The following is a 27950-nucleotide window of genomic DNA, read 5'->3' on the forward strand; positions in this document are numbered from 1 at the left end:
ATAAGCGAGAGTTTATTAACGCCGCTCGCGCCCCCTGACCCGGGCATAACGCGCGCCCCGGCCGCAAACACCAGCGTCTACAAGTTTAAATACACGTAACAGCGCTCCACGTGACCCCCTCGTGACCTCCCCTGACCCCTACGCGACCCTCGTGGTTTAGAAGGCACCTCTCACATCCCTCGCCCGCTATCGCCACGGCGGCGGCCTGCCGTGTTTGCCAATGATGCCGCACGTGCGGTCGTCACGGTTGTGGCTTGAGAACACGGCGAGGAGTGGGGTTAGATGAGGAGCAAGGTGAAGAGAGGGGGTTGAGGAATAGGGGTGAGGAATCGGGATGAGTAGCGGGGTGAGGGATTTGGGTTAGAAGTGGCTAATGTGGGATACACCCCAAGTGGTTGCTCGCCGCGGTGGCGCTGTGGCGTCGCGCAACTGAGTAAAAATTCCGCGGGTAAAAATTGATTAATAAAATTCCGAGCGGCAAAAAAGTGATGATAGCTCCGTCCAACATCGAGAGAATTCCCCCCCCCTCCTCCATGAGTGGACTGACCCAAGTGAAGAGGCAGCTATGGACCGGACCATTCCACAAGGGGTGGAGGAAGAATCCACAACCTATAACCCCTCCAGAGGCAACCCTGCCCCATTGGTTTGGTTATATGCCACAAGCGTTGTAGTGTCAAGAGTACCCCCCCCCACCATGGGTCCCCACTGATGGTCCTGCTCACACGGTGTCCCCTTGCGTCCCCCTTGCGTCCCCCATGCGTCCCCGCTGGTCCCCTGTGCCCATTGGCCTCCACTGGGTCCTGCTGCTCATCTGGTGTCCCTATCGGTCCCCAGGGCAGGGCGGCCCATAAGTCAACAATTGGTCCCCATGCATCCCGAGCGGTCTACACGCATCCCCAATGTGTTGTCGATGGTCCCCTGTGTCGCAACGGGTTCCCTTGGGTCCCCACATCCCTTTGCATAGGTCCAAACGAGTCTCCACTGGTCCCTGTGTCCCCACAGGTGATCCCCAACAGGTCACCTTGGGTCCTCACGATCCCTGCAGCTCACACGGGGTAGTACCACAGCATGAGGCTGTGCTGGGAGTGAGGGGGGCCCTGGGGGGCCTTGCCCCCCGGTCTCGGCAGGGAGCGGTAGCCCAGTCCCCCCGACACCACCAGGGCCGTGGAGACCCCCGCCGCCCGGGCCCCCCGTCGCCCCCCACCAACGTCCCCCCCCCTCTCCGCCCCCTCGCCGCCACCCGCCCCCTCGGGTCCCAGGGCGGTCCCGTCGTCGAGGGCGAAGGGGGACTCGGGGCCGCAGGGGGGAGGGGAGTCGGGGGGGTGGTGCACCTCGAACCCCGGGGGGGCGGTGGCGGAGGGAGTCCCCGCCGCCTCGACCCCTGCCTCGTTGGCGCAGGTTCCCATGGCGACGGCGAGGAAGGTGACGGCGCCGCTGTGCGCGTGGTACGCCACCATGCCTCGGCCTGGCAACGCGAGGGGGAGATGGCTGTGAGTGCGCGTGACGGGGTGAGTGGGTGGGTGTGTCGGGGTGAGTGGGTGGGTGTGTCGGGGTGAGTGGGTGGGTGTGTTGGGGTGAGTGGGTGGGTGTGTTGGGGTGAGTGTGGGTGTGTCGGGGTGAGTGGGTGGGTGTGTAGAGGTGAGTGGGTGAGTGTGTCGGGGTGAGTGGGTGGGTGCGTCGGGGTGAGTGGGTGGGTGAGAGTGTAAGTCGGTGTGACTGGGTGAGGATGAGTGCAGTGAGCGTGAGTGAGCATGAATACGTATGAGAGTGAGCGTGAATGAGACCCGTGCTTGCTGAGTGAATGTCAGGAGTGTGAGTGAGGAGTGTGAGACTCATGCTGGGTGAGGAGTGAGGAGTGTGAGGAGCAAGTGTGAGTGGGGAGTGTGAACGAGTGGGGAGTGTGAACGAGTGGGGTGAACGAGTGGGGAGTGTAAGTGGGGAGTGTGAACGAGTGATGAGTGCAAGTGAGACCTGTGAGCTTGGGGAGTCCCTCCAGCCGGGGGAGGGGCAGGGCGACGATGAGGCCCAGGCTCGTGCCCACCCACAGGAGGCCCGGGCAGCTGGCTAGGCACGTCACCACGAGGGGCCACTGTGCCGCACCACCTGCACACACAAACACGGCCTCAACACGACTGGTGCGCCTCCTCCGTGTTGTTAGCGGGCACCCATTAAGGCCTGTGAGCCAACTGAGGTTGTGCACGATACGGAGTTGTGTGGTTGCGTGTGGTTGCTGCGCGTGGTTGTGCATTGTTGCATGTGGTTGTGCGTGGTTGCGTGTGGCGGTTACACGTGGTTGTGCGTGGTTGCATGTGGTAGTTGCGTGTGGTTGTTGCACGTGGTTGTCCCGCATCGTGGTTGCGCGTCATTGTTCGGCAAGGTGGTGCGTGGTTGGGTGCGGTTATTGCACAAGGTTGCGCGTGGTTCTGCGTGGTGGCTGCGCGTGGTTGCCGCCGCCGCCGCTGCTGCGTGTGGTACCGGGCGTCATGCGGTTGACGGGCGTGGCGATGTTGACGTCCTGCAGCTGCTCCAGCGTCTCGGTGTGGAAGAGGCGCAGGGAGGTGCCGCGCGAGAAGGAGACCCACACGCCCACGCCGGCCAGCGCCACCTGGCTCACGTGCACCTCCGCCTCCGGGTGCGCCTCAAACCCAGCCTAATGCCGGGGGTGGGGGGGCACAAAGGTGGAGACATGGAGGCGACAAGGACACGATAGGGGAGACACGGGGGAGATGTGGGTGTGGGGGACAAACAGGGATGGGGAGGGAGGATAAACGTGGGGTCACGAGGGCGTGGGTGAGAGAGGCAGGTTGTGGGAGTGGATGCGGTAGATGTGGTCGTGGTGGTTGTGGTGCAAGGTGGTTGCGGTTTACCGGGGTGGCCGCCTCTCCCCCCGCGGTGCGCACCGCGATGTGGTTTCCGCACGCGGCCCACAGCGCCTCTCCCACGGGAAGCAGCGCGGGGACTGGGAGGGAGCCCAGCGAGAAGGTCGCGTGAACCGCCCACGCCGCGTCTACGGGGGCACACGGGGACACGCGGGGACACGCGGGGACACGTGGGGACACGCAGACACACGATGACACAGGGACACGGTGACACATGGACACAGGGACACACAGGTACATGGATATAGGTTATGTTGCGTGTGCTATAAATATGTTTTGTGTGTGTGCGTACACGCCGTGCGTACCGGCTCCGCGCGTGTACACGGCGAACGTGCCATCGCGTAGCCCTGCGTACACGCGCCCGTGCGCGTAGCGCAAGCTGCCGGCGGGGGAGCCCCCGGGCGTCGGCTCCCTCCACAGACGAACCTTCTTACACGCGGGGCTGCTGCGGTACGCGCACACGCTGCACACACACACACATTCACAGGTACAGCCACGTGGTCATACAAAAACAAAGGTCTCCTGTATAGCCTTTAATGAGCACTCATTAATACGAGGGGGTGGGTGGCTAGCACCACCCCCGGCCAACCTTTGTCTCCCCAGTGCTGATGTTTAGACACCGCAGCAGGTAGTCATCTAGTCGACCTCGGGAAATTTCACCAATGTTGGCCGTGAGCAGGAATCGAACTCGGGTCGGCCGGGGTTCGCAGCGCTGTGCGCTAACCGCGACGCCGCCGCTTCCCACCCTACGCACACAAGTACGCGCGCACGTGTGCACGCCCGCGACCCCCGACCCCTCACCTGCCGTCGTCCAGGGCGAGCCAGGTGGAGGGGTCGGGGGGGGAGCCCCCGGGGGTCGGGGGGTCGGGGGGTGCGGGGACGAACTCGGCGCAGAGGACGCGCGCCTCCACGCTGAAGCCCTCGGTGACGCGCGGCTCCGCGTTGCCCAGAGACAGCACGCTGAGCTGGCCCATCGACGCATCCCCACTCCCTATCTGGGGACACGGGGACAGACACAGACTCCATATCTGCACATAGGTTGATGATGAGGATATAGAGAGACACAGAGAGAAGAAGGGGACTCCACGTTGACCCCTTCACCTCACCCCTATGACCCCTCACCTCACCACCGTGACCCCTAACCCCACCACCGTTACCCCTAACCCCACCACCGTTACCCCTAACCCCACCACCGTTACCCCTAACCCCACCACCATGATGCCTCACCCCACGAACATGACTTGTAACCCCAACACCGTGATCCCTAACCCCACCACCGTGCCCCCCCTTTGCCCCCCCTTTACCCCACCACGACGACCCCTGACCCCGTCACCGTGACCCCTGACCCCACTCACCCAGATTGTTCCCTGGCCCAGGGAGAGCTGGTGCCGCCACCCCTCCCCCACGCTCGACGAGGGAACCGGGTTATAGACGGCGCACTCGGGCTGCACGCAGACACGACACGCAGACACGACGAACATAAACAACACACAGACACAACACACAGACACAACACGCAGACACGACACGCAGACACGACACGCAGACACGACGAACATAAACAACACACAGACACAACACACAGACACAACACGCAGACACGACACACAGACACGACACACAGACACGACACGCAGACACAACACACAGACACGACACGCAGACACGACACGCAGACACGACACGCAGACACAACACACAGACACGACATGCAGACACAACACACAGACACGACACACAGACATGACACACAGACACGACGAACATAAACAACACACAGACACAACACACAGACACAACACACAGATACAATACACAGACATGACACACAGACACGATGAACATAAACAACACAGACACAACACACAGACACAACACACAGACACAACACACAGACATGACACACAGACACGATGAACATAAACAACACACAGACACAACACAGACACAACACACAGACACAACATACAGACATGACACACAAACATGACACGCAGACACACGACATAAACAACACAGAGACACATGATACACATACAGACATACATACAGACATACACAGTCCATGTACATACATCACACACACACTCAAAGGTCCCCCTATAGCAAGACAGACTGTTGGGGCAAGTGCTGTGTTTGTTGTGTTGTGTGCGTGTTTCTGTGTGTACGTGTGTGCAGGTGCTCGCTAACAGAACTTGCAGGTGGAGAGTGGCAGAGCAGTAGTTAACGCACTGCCCTAAGAATCCGGCGACCTGAGTTCGATTCCTGCTCAGGGCCAACATGGGTGAGACGAATATCCGAACCGGTCCTGGGCCTCCGTTATGCCGACTCAGCCTTAAATGAGTACCTGGGTACGGTGTGTAAACATCGCCACTGGGGGAGACAAAGGCGTACTTGGGCGTGATTCTGGGCACCCGCCCCCTTCGTGTGCCGCGTCGGCCTTCACAGGTGCTGCTCACTAACAGCACTTGAACGAACGGTCTGTTGAGGCTATACGGGGGGTCTTTGTCTTTGTGCACCTCCCACCCTGCCCGCGGCTCACCCTGAGGTCTTGCGTCCCGGCCTCGAACACGGGCATGTGGGACAGCAGCAGCGGGCACCTGTGTGGAGCCTGTGGCCGGTCCTCGTCCTCTGCGCTAAACCAACCCCATTGGTTCGCATCCTCTGAGTCAGGGAGGGACAACACGTGTGTGTGCAGGCGTGCATGCGCACAATACGTGAGCGCTCCACATTCGGACACAACCCAGAGTCACACTCTCTCCACACTCGGCGGACACACACCACACTCACACTCTCTCCACCAGTGACGGACTGGGACTAAATATCAGCCCAGGCATTTGTAAACATGCCGGCCCAAATTCGGGCGATGGAGCAGCTAGATTTTCAATGTTGACGTATGAGCGTGATTTTGCCGTGCGATCTCATTGGCCCATTTGGGGCTGGGTCCGAAAACACAGAGGAAGAATCGTTGGGGCTAACAGAGAGCGGAAATACGCAATGTAATAAAAAAAATTTGAATGTATTACTTGTTATATTTTTTTACTTACTACGATCACATTTGCAATTTCCCCACACAGACCGGCATTTGCCTTACGGACTGCTGCCCCTATGACTAAGTCCGCCTAAGGGCACAATAACACCACATCACCCCACGCTACACAGAGGGAGCAAGAGAAGCAGAAGGAGATGTGGGGGGAGACCAGAGGCACACGGGGGAATGTGGGATCAGAAGGGATCAAGGGGGGATCACGCCGGAGCAGGGGAGGTCGCGGGGGAGCAGGTGGCATCAGGAGGGGATCACAGGGGGATCACAGGGGGATCACGGGGATCAGGGTGGTACCGAGTGAGAGCGTTGCCGTCTTGAGGTCTCGCAGCCACGAGGCCCTGGCTCCCGGAGACGAGAAGTGGAAGACGGAGACGAACGACACGGGGCGGCCATGCCTGTACGCATGTACACACACATATACACGTACAACAACAACCGCCATTCGCCACTAAGTGGCGGTGACGTCACCACGACGCTTGTGCCAGGCCAAGTGCACCTTGAGGCCACGTGAAGTGTTGAACGCCCGCTGGCAGGAGGTCACGGGGCAGACCCATACACACACACGCGTACACACGCACACATACACACACGTACGCACACATACACACACGTGTATGTAAATACAAACATTTCCCGTGTAGTCTGCACAGGCTGTTTAGGCATGTGTACCCCCCATGTGTACCCTCGTACATACCCCCCTGTGTGTACCCCCGTGTATAGCCTGCGTCTACCCCTCGTGTGTACCCCCGTGTGCCACCCCACCCCCCTTCCCTTACTTGTCGGGTTTCCCCTGCAGCTGCAGCTGCACGCGGCAGCGATCGCTGCCCCGGATCTGGGCCTCCTTCTGCTGGATGAGTCGCTGCACCGAGGCCGCACACTCCTGCACCAGCGCTGGGGTCAGCGTCTGCAATGACAAAGATCCCCCGTGTAGCCTCAACAGACCGTTGGGGCAAGTGCTGTTGGCGAGCACCTATGAAGGGTGGCACGGCACACGAGGGGGTGGCCAGCACCGCGCCCGGCCGCCTTTAACTCCCTAGTGGCGATGTTTTTACACATCGCACACACACAAAGACACACACGCACCGGTGAAGTGATCATCCGTGTAACAAATCAATGAAACTTAAACTTAAGTGTCTCAGGCGGTTACGGGACAGACCCAGGTGCCACCGATTAACCGATGAGGCGCACAATTGGGAGGCAGGGTGGCACAGCGCCACAAGTTGATGGGCAGACATGGGTCCGAGCTTGACGCAAAACTAAACGGCAATACACAACACAAAATAATCACCAGCGTCGTTGTGGAGACAATACATAACTAACTAAATAAGTAGACGATACGCCTCCTTCACGTAAAAAAGTGCAATTTGTGCATCCCATCAGCTGCATGGATGAGAAGTGGGGCTGGGCGCTCAGAGATGTCACCCGGGATGGGGAGCAGGTGGGATTGCGAAGCGGATGCAGTCCCCAGGGGGCGGGCAGCAGAGAGCGGAATGTGGATCGGCCTTTAGCAGAGAGGAAACACAAAGTCTGCAGATGGCGAGTCCTGCATTCCCGCATACGTGATGATAGGGCTGTGAGGAATGTCAACTATGGGTGGGTGGATGGGTGGATGAGTGGGTGAATGAGCTTGTAATTGGGTGGATCGGAGGGTGGGTGAAGTGAGTATGTGAGTGAGCAGGTGAGTGGGTTGATTGAGTGAGTGAGCGAGCGATTGAATGGGTGAGCGAGTGCGTGGGTGGCTGAATGATGGGGTAGGCCATTAAGTTAGTAGATCAGTTGGTTTTTTAAGTTTTCAATTTTCATTTATTAGGTATAGACCTGGTGAGGTGAGTGGACAGATGAGCAAATGAGGAAGCGGGTGAGTGAATGAGTGTGTAAGCGAGCAGGTGAGTGTGTGGGTGAGTGTGTGGGTGAGCGAGTGGGTGAGTGAGTCTCACCGCGTAGGTTCCGTGGAGCTGGCCCGTGAGCTGAGAGATCTGGGTCATGAGCTGGAAGTCGCTGTGCAGCTCCTGCAGCTCCACGTAGAGACGCGCGGGGCCCGAGTACAGGTGACCTGGCGGCATGGGGTCACCGGCTCGTGATGCGGGGTCATGGGGTCACGACACAAGCTCACAACATTGCACGGGGGACACATGGCTCCATCTCCTCGGTGGTCGTCCCCTGGATGCGTTCCATCCTTGGCTCGTGCGTGCACTCGTTTATCTGTAGGGATCTCAAGCCGCACGATGCGTCGTAGCATCGGCAAGTCGCGGCCGCCCTAAATCAAGCGTTCACGTGCTGAGGGGGTTCACTCACTCCCTTTGGGGTCCACGGAGAGCTGTGGGGGAGGGGCCCCCTTGTCGGCACCCCCTTCCTCGTCGCACTCCCCCCCCGACACCTGCACCTGGCGCAGTGGAACGCTCCACTTGAGTGTGAAGCGGGGCCCAGCCGGGACCATCCCATTCCCGTCGTAGGGGATCCTGCCAGGGAGGCCACGGTTGGGGGGGGGGTGGCAGGGAGTAAGCGTACGTCACGGGGTTAACTCCCCGTGTGCTTTGCATCACTGCGTGTGCCCGTGTCTCCCTGCATCTCCACACGCCCTCGCATGTCCCCGTGTGTCCCTGTGTCCCCGTGTCTCCCCACACGGCTCCCCGTGTCTTCCCGCGTGTTCCCGCGTGCAGGACTAGGCATGTGCCTATATTTTTCACTTCAGGAATTAAGCCCTGGGCATGCGCACCGGCGTGTCCCTGCATGTCCCCGTGTCTCCCTGCGTCTTCCTGTATCTCCACTCTCCCCACGTCTCCCCATATCTCCATGTACCTCAATGTATCTCCCTGTATCTCTTCGTATCTTTTAGTGTTGATTTTTCCGTTTAACACGTAGGGTTTTGCGACCAATATTATGCATAATAAAGAGGTTTTTGGGTTTATCGTGTAAATATGAATGTGTCGTTAAACCCAGCACAACCCTACATAGCCAATTAGTAAGGTTTGTCATGTAAACAAAACGTGTAAATTAGTTACTACTTCAGAAAAGCGGTGTGTTGGTGAGTAAACCCACAACATTTACAATTCGAGTACTGTGACATTTCGCTACTGGTTACAACAACAACAACAACCAGCTTCATCAGCCGATCCTGTTTCGGTCTTGCTTTGTCCATCTGGGCCCAACCTGTGGCACCCCCCAATGCACCCCCCCATGTACCCCCCCCATGCCCCCCCCATGCACCCCCCCATGCCCCCCCATGCCCCCCCCCATGCCCCCCCCATGCCACCCCCCCCCCCCCCCCCCGCGTGCCTGGGGTTGAGGCCGGCACACACGATGGTATCGTTGAGCATGAAGAGGCGTCGCGGGCGAGTCTTGAGGATGAGGCGGCGCTCGCCCACCACGCTCTCCGTCACGTCGTCCACCCTCACCAGGTAGCGCTCCCCGGTGCCCAGCAGCTGGGGGACGCGCACAGAGACAGAGGTCCCCCCACCGCCGTGTAGCTGTGACGGAGTGCCGGGGCTGTTGGCGAGCGGCGCCTATCAAGGCACCGCACGGCGCGCGAGGGTGTGCGGTGGCCAGCACCGCCTCCCCAACGCTCGGTTTACACGCCGCGCCAGGTAACTCATTTAAGGCTGAGTCGACCTCGGGGAGGCATAGGATCGGTTCAGATATGTTCATCACCGATGTTGGCTGCGAGCGAGCGTCGAACTTGGGTCGTCTGGTTTGTAGCGGAGTGCGATAACCATCGCGCCACCGCTCCCCTCCACACACACACGGTGACACGAAACAGGCGAGGTGCACTCTGAGGCTACGCGAAGTTGTGGAAGGCACGACGTCCACGGCCACACCCGCGCCAGGCTAGGTGCACACATGGCGCACAGTGTACGGACGGCGCGCACATCAGTGCCGCCGCCAGCCCGCCGCCGAGTGGCGTCCGCGCCAGGCTAGGTGCGCACCTTGGCGAGCTGGCGGTCGTGGATGGCGCTGGCGACGGCGCGCAGCTCGTTGCGCCGGCCCGCGAGGCGCTGGCGCTCGTTGAGCCGCCCGGCGAGCGTCTCCAGCTCCGTGAGCGCCATCTGCAGCGGCAGCCGGTCGGGGTGCCCCCGCGGGGTGTTCCGCAGCATGTCCTGCACGAGCGCGCACACACGTACACACGTACACATGTACACACGCACACACGTATAGTACATAGGTGTACACAGGCACGTGTATACATACACACGTACACACGCAAACACGCACGCATACACACGTACACACGCACACATGCACACACGCACACACGCACACACGCACACACGCACACACGTACAAACGTACACACGCACACACGTACAAACGTACACACGCACACACGTACACACGCAAACACGCACGCACACGCACACACATATACACAGGCACACGTATACGTACACACGTGCACACGCACGCACACGAACACACACACTACTTTGGTGTACACAGGCACGCGTATACGTATACGCGTACGCACGTGCACACACAAGGAAGGAAGATGGTCACCGCATCACGCGCGTTCAGATGCGCTTCTGCGTGAGGCCGTCTGGAACGCTCTTCCAATATTAGTAAGCCACTGGGGCTATGCACTTTTAAATCATCTGGTTTGTAAACTTAATTCTTTAGAACTGCTTTTTAAAACTGCTTTTTTCCCCGCACCTCCGATTAATTAGCGGGGTTGGCTACGTAACATTCATATACGCACGCACACGCCAGCCAACAGTGCACCATCTGCATCATGATCATGAAGGTGATGATGTTTTGCTTTCGATAGAACAAATCATCTGGTGCTGCTGCGTTGGCAGTGGTGCACAAGCAGTGAACAACACACTTAACAACAAATTAATAAACCTAACGATCGTCAATATTACACTGCGGCCGTAAAATTAAAATATATAAAATAGGAGACATTTTGGGCAAGGCCGATTCCTCGTAGCACGCTGTTGCAGGCAACGCCCCTTCTTTGTGTGCCACTGCGCGAAACATCACCGGTTTTATAGTTACAATGTTAAGGCCGCAGTGTGATTGACAGATGTGTTGAGTTTTGTGTGTACGTGTTGTGCGTGTGTAGGCATCGGCGCAGTGGTTTGCACAATGCCCTACGAATCCAAGTTCGATTCCCGACCACGGCTCACGTCAGTGGCGAGTTATATTTGAACTGGCGCTGGGCCTCCCTTTGGTCGACTCAGCCTTAAATGAGTGCCTTAAAACGCCTCAAATGAGTACCTTGTGCGGTGTGTAAACATCGCCACTCGGGAGACAAAGGCGGTCGGGCGTGGTACTGGCCACCCACCCCCTCATATGCCGTGCCAGCCTTCTTTGGAGTTCGCTAACAGCACTTGCCCCAACAGTCTGTTAAGACTACATAGGGTATCTTTGTCTCTATGCGTGTGTGTGACTCTGTCCCTTCACCTGCAGCAGGAGGATGAACTGGGGGAATCTCTGCACCGGCTTCATCATCAGCGCCTGCAGGGAGTGGCGGTCAGCACTGGCCTCCTGGCAGCTCTAAAAACAACAACAACCACCACCACCACAACATCAACAACAACCACAATAACCACGACCACCACCACAACATAATCGACCATATCAACAACTGTGAGTAAGTGGGTAGGTAATCCGCTGGGTGAACAGGTAAGTGAGCGTGTGATTGGGTAGGTGAGCGAGTGTGAGTGGGTAGGTGAGCGGCTGGGAGAGCGTGTGAGTGGGTAGGTGGGTGAGTGAGGGTGAGTGGGTAGGTGAGTGGCTGGGTAAGCGGTTGAGTGGGTAGGTGAGCGGACGGGTGTGCGGCTGGGAGAGCGTGTGAGTGTGTAGGTGCGTGAGCGTGTGTGAGCGAGTGTGAGAGTGAGTGGGTAGGCGAACGGCCGGGTGAGCATGTGAGTGGCTGAGCATGCGAGTAATCCGAGAGTGGGAGGGCGAGCGGCCGGGTGAGCGGCGGGGTGAGCGGCGGGGTGAGCGAGACCTTGATGAATTCGAGGAACGCGGGACGCGTGGCGCTCGCCTTGCGCACAATCTCCATGGCCGTGCTGAAGTTGCTCACGTACTCGCTGTACACGTCCTGCACCATGGAGCGCGAGAACTACAGCGACATGGAGACAAGGATCCCCCCCACCCGGTGGAGCGTCAGCCCAGACTGTTCGGGGCGAGTGCCGTTTAGCGAGAAACTACGATGTCACGAGGGAGCGGGCGGTAAACACCACTTCCGATTGTGAGGCAGAGAGACACGCAAGATAGAGACGAGCGAGCCCCACCGAGGCGACGAACACGTCACCGATGGAGTCGGTGAGCTCCCACTGGGCGACGCGGCTGCCCAGCGCGATGTGGAACATGCAGTGGCACTGCAGGAGGTCGCGCACGCCGCTGAAGACGGCGCGCACCTTCCGCTCGCTCAGCAGCCGGCTCTCACCCTCCAGCAGGGGCAGCTCGTACCGCTGGGGGGGGGAGGGTGCAGGAGAGAAGGGGGGCGGCCGGGATGATAGTTGGGCGAGGGGGGGGGGGTGAATGAAAATTAGCGAGGGTGCATGGGGGAACGGCGGGGTAGTGGTTAGCGCGCTGCGCTACGAACCTGGCGACCCGAGTTCAATTCCCGCTCATGGCCGACACCGGTGACGATTATCTGAACCGGTCCTGGGCCTCCCCTAGGTCGACTTAGCTTTAAAATTAGTACCTAGTGCGATGTATAAACATCGCAACTGGGGAGACAAAGGCGGCCGGGCGTGGTGCTGGCCACCTACCCTATTCGTGTGCCGTGCCGGCCTTCATAGCACTTGCCCCTACAGTGTGTTTAGGCTACAGGGGGGATCTTTGTCTTATTTGTGTGCGTGAGTGAGTGCTCACCGTGTGGATGTCCTTCAGCGTCTGCACGTAGCTTTTCTCGCTCTCCACAATCGAGCCGAGGATGTAGCGACGCTTCAACTGCTCAACCACGCGGGGTGACACGGGGAGACGCAGGCGGAGATGATGAGCGTGAAGACAGGAGGAGTAGGGGGACGTGGAGAGACAAGGGGAGATAGGGAGACGGGGCGAGACTCGGGAACGACATGGCGGAGACACACGGGGGAGACACGAGGAGAGGGAGATGCTTGGGGTTGTGCTCTGTGAACGCTGAGGTGACGTACAGAGTGCGGTGGGGGGCGGTGAGGGGTCGTGGGGCTGTTTAGGGGGTCAGGGTGGGAGGGTGGGGGGCCCCTGCCTGCTGTTGGGAGAGGCCTGGGGGAGCGGGCCCCAGGGTCAGCGTCTCCATCTTCACATCCAGCTGCACGTCGTCCTCGTCCGAGGCCGCCGGTCGCCCTGGGGTCAGAGGTCAGGGGTCAGAGGTCAGGGATCAAGGCCCGGGCTCCACCTTCACTTACAGCGCGCCGTGCGTTGCGCGTCATCCCGAACCCGTTCCGTCGCGACATTCTAGCCTAGGAGACCCACCCCCCCAGTGGCAGCCGTCCCTACGCGGCACCGGCTGCACGTCCACGCAGGTCGAGGGCGGGCGTTGGACGTGGACCGCAAACCTCCGCAGTGGGCGGCAGTCGTGCTCCCCACCCACAGCTCGATCACGTGACTGCTCGGCCATCATGTCGCCGGCACATGGCTCTAACCACCAGCGCGACCCCCGAACCCGACCCCCGAGCGTGACCCCCGAACCCGACCCCCGAGCGCGACCGACCCTGGCTCTGGGAGATGAGCGAGGTCCTCTGCATGAAGAAGCGCCCGCGCTTCAGCACGGCCGCCTTTGTCTTCTCCAGCTTCTCGAGGCCGTCCTTGGTGCCATCCCGCGCGGCCCGCATCAGCTCCTGCACCTGCACCGCCGCCACAAGCGCCGCGGGGCACGCCCAGGCGCTACAGGTTCACCGAGCGCTGGTGGCCGGCAGACGCCACCACCACCACCACCACAATCGCCGACACCACCACAGACAAAGCTCCCCCCGCTCTCTGTAGTCTTAACAGACTCTTGGGGCGAGAGCTGTTAGTGAGTAGTGCCTACGGTTGGTGGCCACCACCGCTCCCAGCTGCCTTTGCGAATTTTTACACACAACGCACCAGGTACTCATTTAAGGCTGAGTCGACCCAAGTGAGGCCCAGGACCGGTTCAGATAGTCATCACCGACGTTGGCTGTGAGTGGGGTGGGCGGGTTCGTAGCGGCGGCGCGGCAACGACTGCGCCACCTCTCCCCCATCACCACCACGTCCACCACATCCACCACGTCCACCTCTTCCACCACCTCCACCACCTCCACCACATCCACCACTTCCACCACATCCACCACCACGTCCACCACGTCCACCACCACCACCACCTCCACCACATCCACCACGTCCACCACCTCCACCACGTCCACCACCTCCACCACCTCCACCCGCGGACTCACCGGTCGGCGGGACCTGCGGAGGTTGGCGGGCAGGGCGAGCGCCCCCCCCGTGCGGGGTGGGCGCCCCTCCCCCTCGGCGCCGTCCTCGTCGCTGTAGCTCTCGAACTCGCTGGAGCTCCAGCCCTCGCTGCCTGAGCCGCGCGCGCCGCCCCCGCGCCCCTCCGGGCACACCGCGTCGTAGATGCGGTCCACACCTACGCCAGGACAAATGGTCCCCCGCCCACCCGCCCACACCCGCCCGCGTGCAGCCTTGAGAGATCGGTGGGGCAAGTGCTATTAGCCTCTTCCACTTCCTCTTTCGTACGGATTCGTGCCGGCAGATTAAACGATGCAATTTTAGATTTGTTATCCGCTCAATTGTCTCGTCCGTTCCTCCTTTAAAGGAGTGAAGGCAGCGGGGAGTGTTTACAATGTGGTCGACGGTTGTTCAGCGAGCAGCACCTATGAAGGCCGGCACGGCGCACGAAGCCTTGTGTGTCTGCCCCAGCGGTGACATTTCACACAGTGCACCACGTGCTGATTTAAGGCCGAGTCAAACCTGGGGGAGGCCCAGGACCGCGTCAGATATTCCGTCAACGATCTTTGGCAGCGGGCAGGAAATCGAACTCGGGTCGCCGGGTTCGTAACACAGTGCACTAACCACTGCACCACCGCTCCCCAGGCGAAGAGATTACACTGATGATTACAGTCGTGATGATGACCACGATGATGACGATGAAAGCGATGATGACAGTGGGGGTGTGAGTGACGTGCCGACGAGGTTAACCTGATAAGGTGGGGCTCTGTGCCTCTATAGGAACGTCGTCATAGATGACTTCGTGAAGCTCATCTCTCGCGGCACCCTGAGTCCCGCTCACATCCTCATCATAGCCAGACCTGCACTCACCACAGGGCACAGACCACACTCACCACTCGCCACCATGACACTCACCACTCACACACGTGCTCACCACCGTGACACTCACCACGGGGAACAGACCAACCTCGACACCCAACACCCAAACGGAATCAATCTGTATTTGTCTTAGAAAAATCCGATGAGATGTGAAGCTCTTTTTCACAGATGTCCAGTAGGGGCACGGGGTCAGAAACACTGAGACTCACCTCTTACACTCACCTCTCACACTCACCATCCCCGACAACTCACCACGGCACCAACCACTCACCAGCCACTCGCTCACTCTCACTGTCACGCTCACCACTCCGGGGCCCCCTCACCCCAGCCCTGCCTCACCGCCCCTCGCTCACCGCTCTCTCTCCACGGGGAGGCGCACCGAGTCGTCCCGCAGGGGGGGGGTCGGGTCCCCACCGCCCGGGACCCCCCCCGCCGTCTCCAAGGGGGTTGTGGGGAGCCGGGGGCCAGTGGGCGAGAGTGCATTGGTTGGGGTGAGCGTGGTTGGGGGGGTGAGTGTGGCGGTGGTGGGTGTGGCAGTGGTGGCGGTGGGTGTGGCGGTGGTGGCGGTGGTGGCGGTAGTGGTAGTGGTGGTGAGTGTGGTAGTAGTGAGTGTGGTAGTGGTGAGGGCGGCGGTGGTGGTGAGTGCGGGGTGCGGTGTGCGAGTCTCCACGTTATCGCCCTCTTCAAAATCAAACATCTCTCCCTCCTCCTCTTCCTCCTCCTCATCATCGGCATCTTCTTGTGTGGGGTCACCTGTGGAGACAACGGATAGAAATCCTCAACCGTCTCACCCCGAGTCATCACCGTCATCGGCCGTGCTCAATCCACTGCTAGACAAAGGCCTCCCTACCCCCAAGACGTCGCCGCCTCTCGCAATTCCGCGATGCACCAATTCTCCCCCTTCCTCCCCCCCTCCCCCCCCACCGGGCGCTCTCTCCACGCCAACCGATTTCACCGCTCCATCTCCCCGACGGGCGTGCTCGCGGGCGATTCGCTGGCTGCCACCGCGGTTATTAAACGTTGACCGCCGTTTCAATTACGGGGGAGGGAACCAGTGAATGGGAGCAGGAGGATGAGAGAGAGGAGAGTGGGAGGAGGGGTGGAGGGAGAGGTGGGGGCCAGGGGAGGGATGGGAGGAGAAAAGGGGAGGAGGGAGGGGGGAGAGATGGGGGGGGGGGCAGGGGGGGCGGGGGTGGGGGCAGCGGGTGAAGAGGGGGGGGGTGTTGTTTTGCACATGCTGCCACCGCCCTAATTGTTGTGATGTCACGGCTGCCACGGCAACCGTGTAATTGGGAACGCGGCTGCGTGCATCGCCTTGGCAACCGCTCAAGCCTCTAATCACGGCGTTGCGGTCCCCGGGGCGGGGAGAGTAGAGTGGGGGGGGCGGGGGGGGGAGAGCGGGGGGGGGGAGAGTGGGGGGGGGGAGAGCGGGGGGGGGCAGACAGAGACGGAGGGGGGGGGGGTGAAACAGAGAGACAGGGAGGCAGAGAGAGATAGGGAGACAGGAGGAGGAAAAGGGGAGCAGGGGAGGGAGGGGGGGAGCAGGGGAGGGAGGGGGGCAGCAGGAGACAGACGGAGCGGGGGTCCGGTCACCTGTCTGGGCGGCGACGGGGGTCTTTGTGGGGTCCGCAGTCGGGAACCCACGGGGACCGGAGCCATAGTCGGGGGGCGGAGGCGGGGGGGGGTCCGTGTCTGTCGGTGGGGACGGGTGGGGGGGGTAGTCTGTCGGGGGGGGGCGGGGGGGGGCGCGGAATGGGGGAGTCACGACTCAGCCGGTTCCATCCAAACCTCGCAGACAAACACCGCCACCCCCACCTGTCAATCACGTGCAGGCCACTCTCACCGCCTCCTGTGGGGAGGTCGAAGCGACCTGGGGGAGGAGGGTCGCAGTGACCCAGCTAGGAGGTCAGGCAGCGGTCGGGCAGGATGATGCGCACACTCACACACTCATATACACTCATACACACTCATACACACTCACACACTCATACACACTCATACACACATACACACTCACACACACTCACACACACTCACACGCACACATACACACTCACTCACACACACTCACACACACACTCATACACTCACACACTCACACACAGTCATACACACTCACACACACACACTCATACACACTCACACACACTCAGACGCACACTCACACACACTCACACATACACTCACACATACACTCACACGCACACATACACACTCACTCACACACACTCACACACACTCATACACTCACAGACTCACACACAGTCATACACACTCACACACACTCACATACACTCACACACTCACACACACTGTCACACACAATCATACACACTCACACTCACATACTCACACACACACTCACACACACACTCATATACACTCAGGCAGCAACCGCATGCACGCAACTCAAAATACATTCATACCCAGAGAGGAACACACGCTCCCATACTCGTACACACACACACAAGCTCACATACTCGTACACACACACACAAGCTCGCATACTCGTACACACACACACAAGTTCACACTCCTACACTCGTACACACACACACACACGCTCGCACATTCGTACAAAAATACCCCGTATAGCCTTAACCGGCTGTTGGGGCAAGTGCTGTTAGCGAGCACCTATAAAGGCCGGCACGGCACACGAAGGGAGTGAGTGGCCAACACCACGCCCGGCCGCCTTTGTCTCCCCAGTGACGATGTTTACACACCGCACCAGGTACTCATTTGTGGCTGCGTTGACCTACGACAAGTTCAGATAATCGTAACTGGTATTGGCCGTGAGCAGGAATCTAGCCGCCGGGTTCGTAGCTCAGCGCAGTGACCGCTACACTACCGCTCCCCACACACAGATACACTCACACGCAACAGGCGTACAGACACAACACAAAGACACGCGCACGCACACTCAGCGCATAGTTTCTCGAGATACCAATCGTTGATTGAAAGATTCTCATTGCAAAACTTCCGTTGCGCGAGTCGCTGTCTTTTTGATGTTGTTAATCATAAACACTTCTGCAGCACTGGTTCAGGGTAACGTCGCAGTTCAAACTATTACACCTATAAAACTAGTTTTTATTTTACCAGGCAAGGCCCGCTGAGCGAAAAAGCAACTTTTCAAAAACGACCTGGGTATCACAAAAGATAGCTCAACCCGAGTGTCATCACGTGGACACTTATAGCGAAACGTCGTACTACTCAAAAATTGTAAATGTTGTGGTTTCACGCTTCAACATGCTGGTGGGCTAAAGTAGTGAACTATTTTGTCTTTTGTCAACGTGACACTTTTTTGCTGATTGGCCGTGTCGGGTGGTGGAGGGTTACGACACATTTATAAATAACGCGATCTAACCCAAAAACGTTGATTATGAATTTATAGCAGCCAAATAATCTAAACGCGTCATTTTGATTAAAAATGCAGAGGGGAAGAACTGGAAGACCCGGGGTAAAAAACACACGCGACCACGGGGAGAAAGGCACGCAAACTCCAAACATACAGCAGGCGTCAGGGTCGGGATCGAACCCACGACCTCCTGTATACCAGGCGAGGGAGTTAACATCTCACAACCGCCGCAAACATTGAGGCTCTGGTGGTGACAGCACTCCAAACTCCGCCCACACCCCCAACAAAAATAAATAAATTTCACTCTCCCAGTGTCAAAATCGGGAGAGAGAGGTCAACAGGTCACAGTTCTTGCTCGGACCAGACGTGTGCCCAAGATGTGCCCATGACGGAACAGGGCGTTGGTAAATCTCACCCCCCCCCCACGCCAAAGCGATTTCCTGCACAACAATGAGTATTACATCAGCGCTCCTTTACCTCTTTACAGCCCTGGGCCGCCAGCAGTGGCAATTCCACAATTCTATGGCGGGGCTGGGGGGAGAAGGCGGGAACGACAGCGAGTCTCTATCCATAGGGATGGACAATCACTCTCTGACAACAAGCCCATGGGCTGAACAGAACACCTCGCAGACTCCCAGGATCCACTGCCGAGCTGATCTGCCCCGTCCCGTTGCCAATCGAAGTCATCCGTGTCGCGAGCAACTCACGACCAGGCGGGGACATCAAAGCCACCGGACGAAGACGTCTTCCGTCAGCCCGCGAGGCGTCGCCACCACGGCCACGACCCTCCAAGTCGCGCCGGGTCTCACCGTGGTGCCTACCTCGCCTGGTACACAGGAGGACCACGTGGGTTCGATCCCTGACCCTGACGCCTGCTGTATATTTGGAGCTTGCGGTGTCTCTCTTTCTCCGTGATCGCGTGGATTTTACTCCGGGTTTTTCGCCTCAACGTTTAGAACCGAAGTGCGTTTAGAGCGTTTGGCTGATATACATTTCCACGTGATGATGAAAAGCCACTTCGTTGAGCTATTGTTGGTGATAGCCAGGTCGCCTCTGAAAAAAAGCTACATAGCTCGGTGGGGTCTTACCTGGTACCATTAACAAAAATAGTTTAAATAGTCTCCAGCGGGGGCACACGCACCTCCAACCACCACCACCACCATTCCTCGTCAACAACAACAACCGCCATCCGCCACAAAGCGGCGGTGACGTCACCACGGCGCTCGTGCCAGGCTACGTGCACGTTAAGGCCACGTGAAGTGTCGAACGCCCGCCGGCAGGAGGTCACGTGGCAGACCCAACCGGTGCCAAGGGTCGACTGACTTGAGATGACTGGCCGACGCACCACCCGTGCCCCCTACTGTGCCAGCTCGTCTCTCCACACGCGCGTACACACACACACACACTGGCGTATACACTCACGTGCACACAAAGACACACACACACACAGATGCAGGTTTCCCTTCACGCGGGAGTCGTAGATGCGTTCCAAAAAGTAAGGGCGCACCGAGCGAACCCGCACGAGACAGCTGCCTGCCGAGCAGCGCGCACGGCACACACAGTGAGAAACCTGAACATGCTTGACACAGATAGACACACACAAGCGCGTACAGACACACACACGCACAGATAGACAAATAGGTACACACACAGAGGCGTGCACAGATAGACACACACGCACAGATACGACAAATACACGCACAGATAGATAGATACACGCAGAGATAGACACACATACAGATACACGCGCACAGAAGCGCACACACACAGATAGACACATACACAGGCGCACACAACAGACACGCACAGATAAATGCAGTACACAAGACACGCAGGTACGCATATAGATGCGCAGACACAGACAGAAACACATACAGAGAGACAAACACATGAAGACAAAGTTCCCCTTTCGCCGTGAACAGACCGTGACGGCAAGTGCTATTAACAAGCCCCTAAGAGGAAGTGTTGTGGCCGCATTTGTCTCCCCACTGGTGATGTTTACACACCACACCAGGTACTCATTGAAGGCCGAGCCAACCTACGGCATGTCCAGGACCATTTCGGATATTCGCGACCGACGTTGACCACGACACGACCGCTCCTCACACACAAAGACACACGCACAAAGACAAAAACACAAAGACAGACTCACAGACAGACTCACGGACAGACTCACGGACAAGGACACCGCGTCCCTGCGTGACCTTCCCCGTGTCACCACTACGCTGCTCACGAGAACTCATCGCATGCAGTCAACAGGCCAGCCGCTCCATCACGCGCCAGCGCGCAGGTGACACCCGGTAGTGGTACAACCCTCACCTGGCTCCCCTCACCTACACCCCCCTCTGGTAGTGGTACAACCCTCACCTGGCTCCCCTCACCTACACCCCCCTCTGGTAGTGGTACAACCCTCACCTGGCTCTCCTCACCTGGACACCCCCCCTCTGGTAGTGGTGCAGCCCTCACCTGGCTCCCCTCACCTACACTCCCCTCTGGTAGTGGTGCAGCCCTCACCTGGCTCCCCTCACCTGGACACCCCCCTTGGTAGTGGTACAACCCTCACCTGGCTCCCCTCACCTGGCTCCCCTCACCTGGCTCCCCTCACCTACACCCCCCTGGTAGTGGTACAGCCCTCACCTGGCTCCCCTCACCTGGACACCCCCCTTGGTAGTGGTACAACCCTCACCTGGCTCCCCTCACCTACACCCCCCTGGTAGTGGTACAACCCTCACCTGGCTCCCCTCACCTACACACCCCCCTGGTAGTGGTACAACCCTCACCTGGCTCCCCTCACCTGGACACCCCTCTGGTAGTGGTACAGCCTTCACCTGGACACCCCTCTGGTAGTGGTACAACCCTCACCTGGCTCTCCTCACCTGGATCGCCCTGATGGGAGTGGTACATCCCAGGGGTGTAACGTTACGTCTACTCGCGAGAATAACATCGATCATTAAGCTCACGATTCAAACACCGAGTCTCGCGTGCAAGAATCAACGCGACGTTCATCCACGTGTGTCACTAGAGGCCGCTACATTGAAAAAATATTGATTATATTTATTGAAACCATCTGCAACATTTCACAGTATTGCGCTCGGGCGGTTTAATCGTTACACCATAGCCCCCCCTCTCCCCTTTGCCCCCGCACCCCACTTCAGTAATGATAGCCCCCCCCTCGCTTACAATAATGGTTGAGCCCCACCTGCGGGCCCACTTGTCATGAGCTGCACAGGTGGGCGTTGTTTCAAGAAGAGAGATGCGTCCGTGCAAGTCCTGAACCAAGCCCAGCCCTCCACCTCCTCAATGTCATCCTCCCTTCTCTGCGGTTTCCTCATCCTCCTCCCTCCCTCCTTCTCCCCATGACTCCCATCTCCACCCCCCCCAGAGTTCCATTTTATTCCTCCCCCCGGCTCCCTCCCCCCTCCTCCTCTTCCTAGCCCCCCCCCTTCTGCTGCCCCCCCCCCCGTGGGTCCCCGTTCGGGGTCTCCCTGCCCACAACCCGATGCCCGGGGTCACGTGAGTCACAGGGGTTGTGGTGGGGGGGGTCACGGGGTCACGGGGTCACTTACCGGCGGGCGGGGGCTTAGGGGGGGGCACGACGCCCTCGCAATCCTCCTCCATGTGTGAATCGAGGCTGGGCGAGGTGTGGGGAGGAGGTGGGGGGGGCAGGTGGGGGGGGGCAGAGGAGGAGTTGGGGGGCTCAGTGGGAGCCGTGAATCTCGATATCCTGGGGGGGTCGGGGGGGGGCGGCACAGAAGAGAAGAGGGTCATCGTCGGCGGGAACGGCCATTCCCCAAACAACCCCCCCCCCACACCCCAACCATCGCAACGTCGTAATCACCGTCACCATCTTTCGCGATGCTGCGATGTAGCAACCCAGCTTCACTTCAGACCCAACGCGTCTCTGCAAACCATGAAAATCTCACCACGAGTGGAGAACGCGCGCAGCAAGCAGGCAGCAAGCGGGCAGCAAGCAGGCAGCAAGCGCGCAGCAAGCGCGCAGCAAGTGCGCAGCAAGCGGGCAGCGGACGAATGTAAACACCGTGGACAAGTCAGAGGGAGCGGCGTTCATGCCCACAAGGTGGTGGGTGACATGATGTGCCTGAAAGGCCCCACAGCACCACCGATGCCCAACTCCGACCCCGTGACCCCCACGTACCAGAATGACCCCCCACATTCCGACATAACAGTCTGTTAGGGTCACGCGTATCTAGTGGCGCTCTGTGTTCGCTTCGACCGGCCTCCAGGGGTCATGCAAAAGGGGTCACGGCTCACGACGGCCACCCCAGCCCGAGTTCACCACTCGATCCTGCATCCTCCTCCCTCCCCCTTCCTCCTCTCCCTCCCTCCCCCTTCCTCCTCTCCCTCCACTCTCCTCCCCTCACTCCTCTTCCTCACCGCCCTCATCTTCCTCCAGCTTCTCCCTCCACTCTCCTCCACTCCCTCCTCTTCCTCACTCTTCTCCCTCCACTCCCCTCCTCCCATCCCCACCCCACTCCACTCCTTGCTGGCAACCACATCAAATTCCTGAGCGTGCGTGTGCGGAGAGCAGCACCCCACCCACACACACGCTCTGTGTATGCATACATCTACAGTACGCATTGTACACAATTTATATACACACACACCGTGTACACACACACACGCGGTGTATCCAATGCAGACACATCTTGTGCACACACACACACAGCGTATACACACAGCTACACGCTTTGTGTATAAAAACTTACACACGCCGTGTATGCAATATATTGTACACACTGTGTACATACAGTGTTTACAATACACACACAGTGTATACAATACACACAGTATATACAATACACAGTGTACACAATACACACAGTGTGCACAACACACACAGTGTACACAATACACACAGTGTACGCACACAGCAGCAAAGCACACCTCCCATCATGTCACGTGACCACCGCGTTGCACGTACAACGCTCTCCGCCTTGCCCAGACCACCAGCGCAAGAGAGCTGAGCGAGTGTGGCCGTGCGAGTGTATACACCGCCAGCTTCCACGTGAGCTGCAGACCGGTTTCATCCCCGTTAGGACTCATCAGTGACAACGCAGTCATCAACGCGCAATGCTGCCGCGGTGGGCGAGCCCATATGTGTCAAAAACTAAAACATCTTGGCTGTTATTTTTGATCTTCACTGCGACCTTTACTTTACCCGCCCGGCGTTCCACCCGTTGCTCTGAGCGCGGCTCCACCGCCCCACGTTGTTGCCGGAGGGCGAATGCCTCCGACTGCTCAGCAAGCACTTTGACAAACCTCCTCCTCACTCAAAGGCCGATCTCGACACCGCTGCTCGCAGTCGTCGGCAACTCGACTCGGCTCCACATCCTCCCGTGCCGCATCAGCCCAGCTCCTCTCTCGAGCCCGTACCACGCCCGTTTAGCCCCCCTCCTCCTCCTCCTCTATCCGGTCAAACAGATGCTTCAAACAGCACACAAAAAGCACCCGGCCTTTGTGCATTATGCAAAAAGCCGTCAGCAGTTGCTGAAGAATTTCATTGTCGATCCCCTTGTCTCGCTCGTCAGCAGCACAGCAAGGAGGATGGAAACGAGTCCACGGTTGTGTCTGCATCGCTGCTTGCCTGCCTGTCAGTCGGTCGAATTGACTGACATTTATTTCGATGGTGGCCTACAAGAAGAGAAGCACGGTGAAATTTATCGAGGAACCGGTTGATGTTTTTTGCATAAAACACAACAAAGGCGGAGTGCGTGTTGTACTGGTTCTTGTGTCTGCCTGTTATTTGAAACTTGTGGTTTTCCAGCCAAAATGTTTTATTTTTCAAGATTGTATCACGCAGTTTCGAGTTTCAAGCTCGACGTTTGACGAGGTGAGAGCTCAGAGAGAGACCAGGATAGAGAAGTCTGGCTTATTTGCGAAAGGAACCTGGGTCATTAAAGTCTGCCTGCCTGTCGGGGGGGATTACTGCTGTGGCAGCAATCGAAAGAGGCTGTCGCGTGGCATCGGCTGATTCTGATAAATAAGCAACATACAATAACATACGAACAACACACAATCTATCATCTTATCCTAAACGAATCCCGCACTGCGGGTAGTTCCACGACTTCAGATGCGCATCGCAGACACTTTAAAGATTTGGTTAATCGTAAGGCATAATCGAGAAGTGTGGTGTTTTTTTTGCTTGTGTTCGGGCATTGTTTGTCAATTCGGAATTGGGCCAAGGGCTCCAACCACAGTTCAACGTTGGCTTCAACGTTGGCGCGGGAGACATTCCCGTCAAGCACCGAGGCGTACTCGGGCGAACTACGAGGAACCGACTCACCCCCCCCCCCCGACCCACGGCGACTGCCGCAGTGGTGGTGCATTGTGCCCAGAGGTCGCAACCGGGTACCCGATACCCGTACCCTACCCGATACCCGGCTACCCGTACCCGGCCAGGTACGGGTACCCGTTTGCGACCCTGGTGCGGCCGGGTACGGGTACGGGTAGGCCGTGAGTCACTGGTGAGTAACCGTTTGTCACTCATTTCGGGTAGGGTACGGGTACGGGTAGGGAACGGGTACCCGTACCCGGCCAGGTACGGGTACCCATTTGCGACCCTGGTGCGGCCGGGTACGGGTAAGGAATCAAAACCCGTTTGCGACCTCTGGTTGTGCCGCATGGACGTGTCACGAGGACACTGCCCCATTGCATTCAATTAAGCCGCACAAGTATTGTCTGCAAAACTAGAGATCGTTCTGTAACTCCAAATCAACGCCCGATATGTATAATGAATCATACTCTTAGGTACGTGACTTTACCGAAAGAACCAAAGAGTATGGATTCGTGCAGTCACGAAAGCTTCAAATAAAGAATGTCTGATTGCCTGCGAACCAAATTGTATTCTGTTCCCACACATGGCAGCAAGATGTCCAGGAACTTGATGCCAATGTCGAGGTCTGCTGCTGCTGGCCAAGACGAGAAGGCTTCAGCAGAGAGACAGAGAGAGACAGAGAGACACAGACAGAGAGACAGAGAGAAACTGAGACAGAGAGTTCGTGTCGTGTCGCTCTTCTTCCTCCACATCCTCCTGCCTTGACGGAGCGCAGGCCACAGTTTGTTTGAATCTCTCGAAATTGAGAGAAATAAATGTAATTTTAACCGTTCGGATAGCTACAGGCTCAGTGCTGCTTGGAAGAGAATCATCAAATAATACATTGTTTAAATGCATGCCTAAACAGGTCACCTACGTCAATGGGGATTACCTGTACACAGACTAATAACAGGTGCTGCTATTTTATTTCACGCAAACTGCAGGAGGTACAAAAACAATGTCCATGCATAATGTAAGCTGATTACCATATGAATAACCCAATCGGAAATGGATACCCATTGTAATTTATATACATTTATTAATCTCCCCCCCCTTCGCATGTGAAGGGCTCACAGGTGACGTCATCGCATCTACCCCTCTATTTAAAAAACGAAGCATCTAGCCGTCCGCCTGATGAAGCTAGTTGTAATTACTGGCGAAACGTCGTACTCAGATTGTAAATGTTGTCGATTTGCTCTCCAACACACCGGTGCTGCTGTACTAGTGACGAATTGGCACGTTCTGTTTACGTGACAAACCTTACTAATTGGCTGTGTCGGGTGGTGGCGGGTTTAACGACACATTTATATATTTACGCGTTCTAACCCCCCAAAAAAAGCGATATTATGCACAGTGAGTTTACTGTGCGGTCCGTAGCTTGAGTTTCATCGCCCATAAATCTTTGGACCTCTATGCACAACATTTCTCTGTGTCTCTCTGTATCTCTGTGTGCCTCCATGGGTTGTTAATAAATGGTCCAGAGTTGTGGCTGCATAGCCACACTCACGCTCCTGTGGATTTGTGTCTGTGATGCCCCAAATCGTGATGGAGACGCGGTGCAGCGTCGGCCTGCCGATGTTGTTCCGATGAGGAAACTGTTTGGTGGGAGACGGAATTCTTAAACTCAACCAACACGGCTCATGTTGGTAGTTGTATCTAAGGTGAGGACGCCGTCAATTCGAATGGTCGTCGTTATTTCGAATTAAAATATGAACCAAACGACCAGGAACGCACCCGATCTCGTGAGATCTCGGAAGCTGAGCAGGCGTGAGCCTGGATAGTGCTTGGCTAGGCGACCGCTATGCACGCCAGGAGACCTGGCCTGGATTGGAACCCAAGATACGTACGAATTTTCCCCACCGTACGTAGCAAATCGTTCAAATCGGAGGTGTGGGGGGGGGGGGTAAGGACAACAAACTAAACACAAAGCAAACAAACTAAACACAAAACGCAGTTCTAACGAAATGCGTTTTCAACCTAAAAGTGCGTAACTCCAGTGACTTCCTAATATCAGAAGTAAGGAAGAGCGTTCCAGACGGCCACAGAAGCGCATCTTCAAAGCACGTGATGTGGTGAGCACCCTCTTTGTTCGATGGTTAGCCAAACGCTGCCGCTGCTGCTGCTGCTGCGAGAATGAGCGGAGCACGCGTGATGATGGTTAATGCTCCGTGACGAGATCAGCGAGGTGTAAGGTCATCTGAGTGGTGCCAGGCTCAGGGCGCTGACCTCTGAGCTACCTCCGTCACCGTGTGCATGGCGAGCACGGGAACTAACTATTCGATTAATCGGATATCACCCGTGTCTATTGAGTCCTGTCTTCCTCACCATTACCTCCCCTCCACACTCACCAGTCTTCCATCCTCATCTCTCTCACCTCACCTCCACACTCACCAAGCTCCCATCCTCATCTCTCTCACCTCACCTCCACACTCACCAATCTCCCATTCTCATCTCTCTCATCTCACCTCCACACTCACCAAGCTCCCATCCTCATCTCTCTCACCTCACCTCCACACTCACCAGTCTTCCATCCTCATCTCTCTCACCTCACCTCCACACTCACCAAGCTCCCATCCTCATCTCTCTCACCTCACCTCCACACTCACCAATCTCCCATTCTCATCTCTCTCATCTCACCTCCACACTCACCAATCTCCCATCCTCACCCCCCTCCCACCACACTCACCACCCCCACTCGCCATGACCCACATGGAAATTCTGGCAGCTGCCTCTGTGGAAACGCGGTCGTTTGCCGAGAAAGCGGAGAGGAGAGCGAGGGGAGAGTGAAGGGAGAGTGAAGGGAGAGTGAGGGGAGAGCGAGGGGAGAGCGGGGGGAGAGTGTGGGAGAGTGAGGGGAAAGTGGGGGGGAGAGTGGGGGGGGAGAGCGAGGGGAGAGTTGGGGGAGAGTGCGGGGAGAGTGAGGGGAGAGCGAGGGGAGAGCGAGGGGAGAGCGTGGGGAGAGCGAGGGGAGAGCGGGGGAGAGCGGGGGGAGAGCGGGGGGAGAGCGGGGGGAGAGCGGGGGGAGAGCGTGGGGAGAGCGAGGGGAGAGTGAAGGGAGAGTGAGGGGAGAGCGTGGGGAGAGCGGGGGGAGAGTGA

General features: G+C 58.0%; 2 protein-coding genes across 3 annotated transcripts in view; both read right to left on the bottom strand.

The window, feature by feature from the left end:
• Window position 1: 1 nt before the first annotated feature.
• On the bottom strand, window positions 2-22226 carry LOC133351165 (rho guanine nucleotide exchange factor 10-like). Of its 2 annotated transcripts, none has more exons than XM_061566161.1 (25): window positions 22087-22226; window positions 16759-16887; window positions 15519-15918; window positions 15037-15146; window positions 14271-14464; window positions 13568-13700; window positions 13103-13200; window positions 12748-12825; window positions 12162-12341; window positions 11873-11989; window positions 11323-11415; window positions 9849-10019; window positions 9202-9347; window positions 8221-8384; window positions 7863-7978; window positions 6702-6829; window positions 6220-6320; window positions 5422-5543; window positions 4235-4324; window positions 3681-3874; window positions 3185-3342; window positions 2868-3007; window positions 2476-2650; window positions 1972-2103; window positions 2-1465 (listed from the first exon to the last, which is right to left on the bottom strand). In XM_061566161.1, the coding sequence occupies exons 1-25, from the start codon at window positions 22136-22138 to the stop codon at window positions 1047-1049; spliced, it is 3840 nt and encodes a 1279-aa protein (XP_061422145.1). In that variant the 5' UTR covers window positions 22139-22226; the 3' UTR covers window positions 2-1046. The 2 variants fall into 2 exon arrangements, with proteins under 2 accessions (XP_061422145.1, XP_061422144.1); XM_061566160.1 differs by lacking the exon at window positions 22087-22226 and adding an exon at window positions 20697-20778.
• Window positions 22218-27950, bottom strand: part of LOC133351275 (ski oncogene-like) — a 42062-nt gene continuing 36329 nt past the window's right edge. Inside the window, exon 6 of the mRNA XM_061566376.1 lies at window positions 22218-22244. Within this exon, the coding sequence (XP_061422360.1) occupies window positions 22218-22244 (27 nt within the window). The remainder of the gene's footprint in view (window positions 22245-27950) is intronic.

The sequence above is a fragment of the Lethenteron reissneri genome, chromosome 36, assembly GCF_015708825.2.
Source record: "Lethenteron reissneri isolate LAM-NWPU_2019-01 chromosome 36, ASM1570882v1, whole genome shotgun sequence".
Taxonomy (NCBI): Eukaryota; Metazoa; Chordata; class Hyperoartia; order Petromyzontiformes; family Petromyzontidae; genus Lethenteron; species Lethenteron reissneri.